We start from the raw sequence: 6,807 nt of genomic DNA, 5'->3' as shown, positions 1-6,807 counted from the left end.
TACATAATACCCACCATCAACCTTCAGCATGCACAGTTTTAATAATCAGCAGTGTGATGAAGATCGGCCAGGAATTAGTATTGATCTCCTGTCGATACCAATAAAATTCGCCTGATTCGATCAATCCAATTCCAAATCCAGAAGCAATGCCAACAGGAGAACTTGACTTCTTTTTTTCCAATTCTTGTAAACTACAAGCACAGGCACAATTATAGTTTATATCTCATTTTATATTCTTTAATAATTCTCTTTATGGTAATTGAATTAAATTACGATAAAAAGAAAATCAGAATGAAAGTGTGGCTACATCAGTGCTTTAACTCCATGTCTCTCTCTCCTGTCCCACTGAAAAGACATTCTTGTTCCTGGTTTGGAAAAACACCATCTCCTTAAATTATATAGAGAAAGCATTAAATGTGTGAAAGGAAGAAGATTTTAGATATGGGGAAAAGGGTAGCTAAACAATGTATTACAACTAGCCTGGACAGGTATGCTTGCTGCTTAAATTTGTCTTAGCTTCGAAGGTAGTGGTAGGTAACCTATATCTATTTATCTATGTATAGAATTCTATATAGCTTTTTATTTTGACAAAAATCATGATCAAAGCATGTTTAAAAAATCAAACTTAAGAATATAAAAAAATCCTAACAATTAAAACGGTTCAACGCCACTTTTTCCTGTATAGTAAACTGGTTCAGTTCAATTTTAGCCCAGTTTAACAAAACCCATATTTCTATCCTTCCCAAACTAGCCACGATCACCTAAAAGTTGGACTTGAGTAACCATTTTCAAACAGTAGGTAGGCAAAGAAAAGAAATCAAGCAACGTAAGAGATCAGCTAAACTCAAATTCACCAACCCATTGGTGCCAAATTTCTAATATATGCACCGACGCACCACAAACATTATATATAAGGACACAAGAAGAAGATGAGAGAGAGCCTGCGTTGTGTCTCTCACAGGTAGAAGAGAGATTAAAATTAAGGATACTATGGCTCTAAAAAGCAAGGTCCTTGTAGTTGGTGGAACTGGGTACCTGGGCAAGAGGATTGTTAAGGCAAGTTTAGCACAGGGTCACCCCACCTATGTCCTTCAACGCCCAGAGATCGGCTTAGACATCGACAAACTTCAGATGCTCATGTCATTCAAGGAGCTCGGAGCACATCTTATTGAAGCCTCTTTTTCCAATCACCGGAGTCTCGTCGATGCCATGAAACAAGTTGATGTCGTTATATGTGCCATCTCCGGTGTTCATTTTAGAAGTCATAATATTCTTTACCAACTAAAGCTTATTGATGCGATCAAAGAAGCTGGAAATGTCAAGGTATACATGATTATCTTTAGCTTTTTTAATTCCCTTTCACCAATGTAAGGGTGATAAACAAGTTTTACAATAATTGTCCAATGCAGTTGGTGAGCTGTGGTGTGCAAAATTTCCATGCTCTCCAGGAGGTCTCGAGTTCCAGTCTCCTGGCTGTTACCTGCTTCCCTCCCTACCTATCAGAAAAAAAAAAAGACACTAGTGTTTTGAATTTTTGCAGCGATTCTTGCCGTCGGAGTTTGGCATGGACCCGGCACGGATGGGGCATGCACTTGAACCTGGTAGGGTGACTTTTGACGAGAAGATGACTGTGAGGAAAGCAATCTTAGGAGCCAGCATCCCCTTCACTTATGTCTCAGCCAACTGCTTTGCTGGTTACTTCGTTGGGAACTTGTCCCAGATGGAAAGGCTCACACCTCCAATGGAAAAAGTAACTATATATGGTGATGGTAATGTGAAAGGTACAAATGACATTGATTCTCAAAGTCAAAAGGGATTTTTATATTATTACCTTGGATGAAACATGATCGATTTCTTAAAACCCTAACCTAACCCCGTGAAGCTAAACCCACCTTTGAGGTTGAGGTGGGATATCTCAACCAGCCCAGCCTTACTTAACCCTTAACTGGCCCAGATTTTTTCGCCATTTGTTTCACTATATGCACTAAAAAAGTGAAACATAATCAATATCGATACTTCGCGTTATCCCAACTAAGTGGGTTGGCTACATAGACCATAATATTCCTCTAGTCCACTCTATTGAAAGGCATATAAGATTCCAATACTAAGCTAGATATGTCCTTCCTTACCTCTTCTATATTTATTTTAGGCTCAACTTTAGCTCTTTTAGCTTCATCAATTGGAAGTAAATCACTCATTCAAACTAGGACATTCGATGACTACTGCACATGTCCATGCCACCACAACTGAGTTTTTCACAAATTATCATGGATATAGGCAATGCCCAAGTTTGTTCTTATTTGTTCATTCTTTATTTTATAAATTTCTTTTGTAATTATTGGTTGCAGCAATTTTCTTGAACGAGGATGACATCGCAGCATACACCGTCAAAACTATAGACGATCCACGTACTTTAAATAAAACAGTTTACCTCAGGCCACCGGAAAACATCCTTACCCAGAGGGAGTTGGTTGGAATTTGGGAAAAACTAATTGGGAAGCAATTAGAGAAAACCACCATATCATCACAAGACTTCCTTGCTTCCATGAAAGGTGTCTTCTTGATCTCTTTGTTTTTCTTATTTTGCTTCTTCTTCTTGTTTAAATGTTAAATTGTTTGCTTTGTTACGTTCCAGGTATGGATTATGCTACCCAAGTTGGGATTGGGCATTTCTACCACATTTTCTATGAAGGCTGCCTAGCAAATTTTGAGATTGGAGAAGGGGAAGAAGAGGCTTCGAAGTTATATCCAGAGATCAATTACACCCGAGTAGATGAATACCTGAAACGTTTTCTCTAGAAAAATGACAAAGATGTAAAAGAAACTCCTTGGCAAAATTAAGCCCGGGAGTTAGATGAGTATTAGAAATTCCCTGAACATGCATCTCTGAAATCATCTATAAACTGATGATGAAAATTACCAATATCCCACCCAATGCACAATTATTGTGGTCCTAAACTTATTCTCCAATTATGAAAATTTCATTTAGAAATGCAATTCTAGGTATGGTTTTTATTTTTATTATTTTGGGTAAAGATTCTAGGTTTGGTTCAAATTCGAGAATTATGTGTATTTCTATTTTCTGAAAAGAAATAAAAAGAAGTTACCCAAACACCATCTATTTCGTTACTAAGAACTCACACCTCCAATTTACAAATATCAACATGACAAGCACTAACAACAACTTCCTAGTGCAATTGATGAGGTTATGGTATGCTAGGCTCATACTCACTATGCGATCTCAAGTTTGAGTGTATTGACTGTTACATTTCCCTTCCCCTCCCACCCTTGTGTAGTGTACCCATATAACCTGTTGTGTTGCTGATTTTTCTGCAAAACCCCGCCGCGCTATCGAACATCATATCCACTATTTTCAAATTCCTAAAAATGGTTTTAAATCAAACAAAATGGGTTTTTTTTTTTAATCATACGTAAAGCTTAAATAACATAAAATACTAATGGACTCCGTAAGCCAATCCCAATCATTGAAACAAAATCTTTTCCCATAGAGTCCCGATTGACAACCAATCAATGTCATGAGACCCCAATTGCTGTGAATAAATAGTTTTGACTAATTCCAACCCTTGAAACATAATCTTTTTCTATGGGAGTCCAATCGACCCCCAATAAGTGTCACCAGACTGCATTTGGTGCGATAGGTAGTTCAACCCCTACTCCCCCGTTAGCCCTTTGAATTCCATCATCCAATCCTAGATCTCAAAACGAAATCTTTTCTCGTAGAGTTCAATTGACAGCCAATCAGTGTCATTGGATTCCATTTGTTACGAATAGGCAGTTCTGACCCATATTTCCCCCGATTGCCCTGTGGAATTCCTTGACAAATCTAATCCTCGAAACAAAATCCTTTTCTATGGGAGTTTCACTGACACCCAATCAATGTCATTGGCTCCATTGGCCAATCGATCTTGGCCCTCAAAACAGAATCTTTACCGTGGGAAACCGATTGACACCCAATTATTGGATTCCATAACCACCGGCATAAACGGTTGTTGGTTGAGAATTAATACAAAAGCATAATTTTGAATGACAGATAACTATAAAATATTCCATCAAAAAGAAAAAGAAAAAAAAAAGTTATAAAATATTAGTGTTGGGATAACTGAGTTGCATTGTGCTAACGTGGGAGCAATTAGGGTAGGGGCACAGGCATCCCACTAGGATCGAGTAGGGTAGTCTTTTTACCACCCTTGTATTTGACGCAGAGGCGTGTGACACATTTCAATCTTTTACCAAAACATTATAAGACATTAGAAAATTTTCTTTGCTTTTTTTATTAGATAACCCAATTGATAGAATGGAGATAAAAATAATGATAACATTAAAGGGTCATCACAATAGCAGTCTTACCTCCATTTTTTGGAGAGGCTATATTTTTACTTGGATCCATGACCACTAGGTCTTCATGGAGCAACCTTATTTTTCGAGGTCATCCCTCTCTAGCCACCAAGGTACTATGTTATAGATTACTATGTTATAGATTACTATGTTATAGGGGTGTCAACCGATCAGGCTCAGTCGGGCCTAGCCAAGCTTGACCACTTTCAATCTCTACCCCGTGAATGCCCGTTTTGTTTAATGGGCTTAGCTTTGATGGGTATAGTATGGTTTATAATCGGGCCCATCGGTCTTAAAATATAATCAAGCTGTCAAAAATGACTTTAACTAAGCGTTAGTCGGATTTAACTCTAAACGAGCCTTGATCGAGATCTAAACAGATCTTCCTAAATCCTTGTAAGACCTAAGAATACAGAAAGTACCGGACCCGCCTGGGAGATAGGTGAGGTGTTCCCACCAAGAATACGACAAGTACCAGGGTGTCTGGGAGATCAGTGAGGATGTGCAAACTTTAGTCCCACATCGCCTAGGGGAAGATTACTGGTCTAATTGATAACCTCCAGCCTCCTTAACATAACACAATGCGTTTTAAAGCCTTGAGGCCCATAAGCCAAAGAGGATAATATTATATAAGGTTAATGGGGCCGGGGCGTTAGAAATGGTATCAGAGTAGACCCCGACAAGGTGTGGGGCCACAATGGGGATGCTATGCCGAAAGGGGGGAAGATTGTAAGACTCAAGAATACGGAAAGTACCGGACCTATCTGGGAGATCGGTGAGGTGTCTCCACCAAGAATACTGCAAGTACCGGGGTGTTTGGGAGATTGGTGAGGGTGTGCAAACTTTAGTCCCATATCGCCTAAGGGGAGATTAATGAGCTAGTTGATAACCTCTGTCCTCCTTAACATGGCACAACGTATTTTAAAGCCTTGAGGCCCGTAGGCTAAAGAGGAGAATATTGTGCAAGGTTGATAGGGTTGTGGCATTACAACCATCCCACCCCATCTCAATTCTTAAAGACAACTTTCATTTGAACATTAAATCATGTTCTCAGTCAAAGAACCCTCTAAAAGCTTGTTGGAAAATATATCTTTCAACATATTAAAAATAGTCAAGGTCTATAATCTTTGGGGTAAATAAGTCAGGCTCGATCGGGCATATAATTGGTCGGCTTCGTTGGGTGCCCATCGATTCACACCCTTGCACCATGAACACTCATTTAATAAATGACTTAGGCTCAAACCCGACCACCCTACTATGTTATACATGAAAATGTTTTCTGTAGGGGAATGTGGCCTCCACACCCAAACACATGAGGAGTGAAATGATTGGCCCACCACCCACAAAAGAGAAAATGATTATTCTGTGGATACTCCCTCGTGTGCTCCCATTGGCCTTTTCTCATGCATAGGAACCACACTCCCCCACAGGAAGCACTTCCCCATGTTTTATGCATTGTTCTACCATCATCTTTCAATAGATGCAGTTTTAGTAATCAACAATGAGATCAAGATCGGCCAAGAATCAATATGGACCTCTGTAGATACCTATATGAATCATCTGAATTGGACAATCTGATATTGTAGACACCTACTCCCCCCATTTTGACAATGATGATATATGGGCGAGGGAGAAGTTAGTACGTTTGCTTCTTAGGAGGACACAGTTTTCCTGGCAAAACCTTAGACACCCTAATACCTATTTCAGTCAACCTGACACCTAGAATTCAGAAACCGAATGATTATGTGTAGAATAATTGATATTTTTTCACTTTGTGTGATAGATGACACTATAGGGGTGACTGGAGGTGGTTGCCAATATTCTCAGGAATCCCAGAATTCAGTTAATACAATAAGAATTCTCTATTTTCTTGATTCTTGTGAATTCTTGAGTCATAAAAGATCCCATATCTTACATTATTGGATATTACTCTTCGATAGAATTTCGTTGATATCTCATGCGTAAAATTTTGATACTCGTAGCTATTGGAATCATCCACGAAAGTTTCAAAACCCTAGAAATTCTAATACCTACTTCAATGAACCCAACACCTAGAATCCGGATACCGAATGATTACGTGTCGTATAGTTGAGTTTTTTTTCAATTAAAGTGATTGAAAATACCATGGGGGTGACCGGGGGTGACGGGAGGTGGTTGCTAATATTCCTAGAATGCTGGAATTCTATTAGTACAAAGCAGATTCTCTGTTTTCTTGATTATCGTGAATTCTCAAGCCATAGGCTCAAATTCTACATTATTAGATACTACTCATCGAGAAGATTTCATCAATATCTCATGCGTAAAATTTTGATGCTCGTAGCTTTGGGAATCGCTCTCGAAAGGTCAAATTTAAAAAAAAAAAAAAAAAAAAAACTAGGCAAGTGCAAATTTGCACTGGGTGACGGTTACAGCCGCCCCTCATATTGGTCCCTCTGCCAAATTCATTGCCAA

General features: G+C 38.9%; 1 protein-coding gene across 1 annotated transcript; it reads left to right on the top strand.

Annotated features, from left to right (window-relative positions):
• The first annotated feature begins 923 nt into the window (after positions 1-923).
• On the top strand, positions 924-2,958 carry LOC122086283 (isoflavone reductase homolog). The gene is made up of 4 exons (XM_042655030.1): positions 924-1,323; positions 1,541-1,781; positions 2,349-2,552; positions 2,636-2,958. The coding sequence occupies exons 1-4, from the start codon at positions 991-993 to the stop codon at positions 2,797-2,799; spliced, it is 942 nt and encodes a 313-aa protein (XP_042510964.1). The 5' UTR covers positions 924-990; the 3' UTR covers positions 2,800-2,958.
• Positions 2,959-6,807: the final 3,849 nt, after the last annotated feature.

Source organism: Macadamia integrifolia, chromosome 8 (assembly GCF_013358625.1).
Source record: "Macadamia integrifolia cultivar HAES 741 chromosome 8, SCU_Mint_v3, whole genome shotgun sequence".
In the NCBI taxonomy this organism is placed as follows: Eukaryota; Viridiplantae; Streptophyta; class Magnoliopsida; order Proteales; family Proteaceae; genus Macadamia; species Macadamia integrifolia.
Note: the sequence above shows the minus strand (reverse complement) of the source record. Positions and strands in the feature narration are given on the sequence as shown.

Bases quoted from the DNA above. Each gene is read 5' to 3' on its own strand.
- LOC122086283 (XM_042655030.1), top strand. From the start codon at position 991: ATGGCTCTAAAAAGCAAGGTCCTTGTAGTTGGTGGAACTGGGTACCTG. The intron at 1,324-1,540 runs GTATACATGATT...GAATTTTTGCAG, and splicing joins AAGAAGCTGGAAATGTCAAG to CGATTCTTGCCGTCGGAGTT. The intron at 1,782-2,348 runs GTACAAATGACA...TATTGGTTGCAG, and splicing joins TGGTGATGGTAATGTGAAAG to CAATTTTCTTGAACGAGGAT.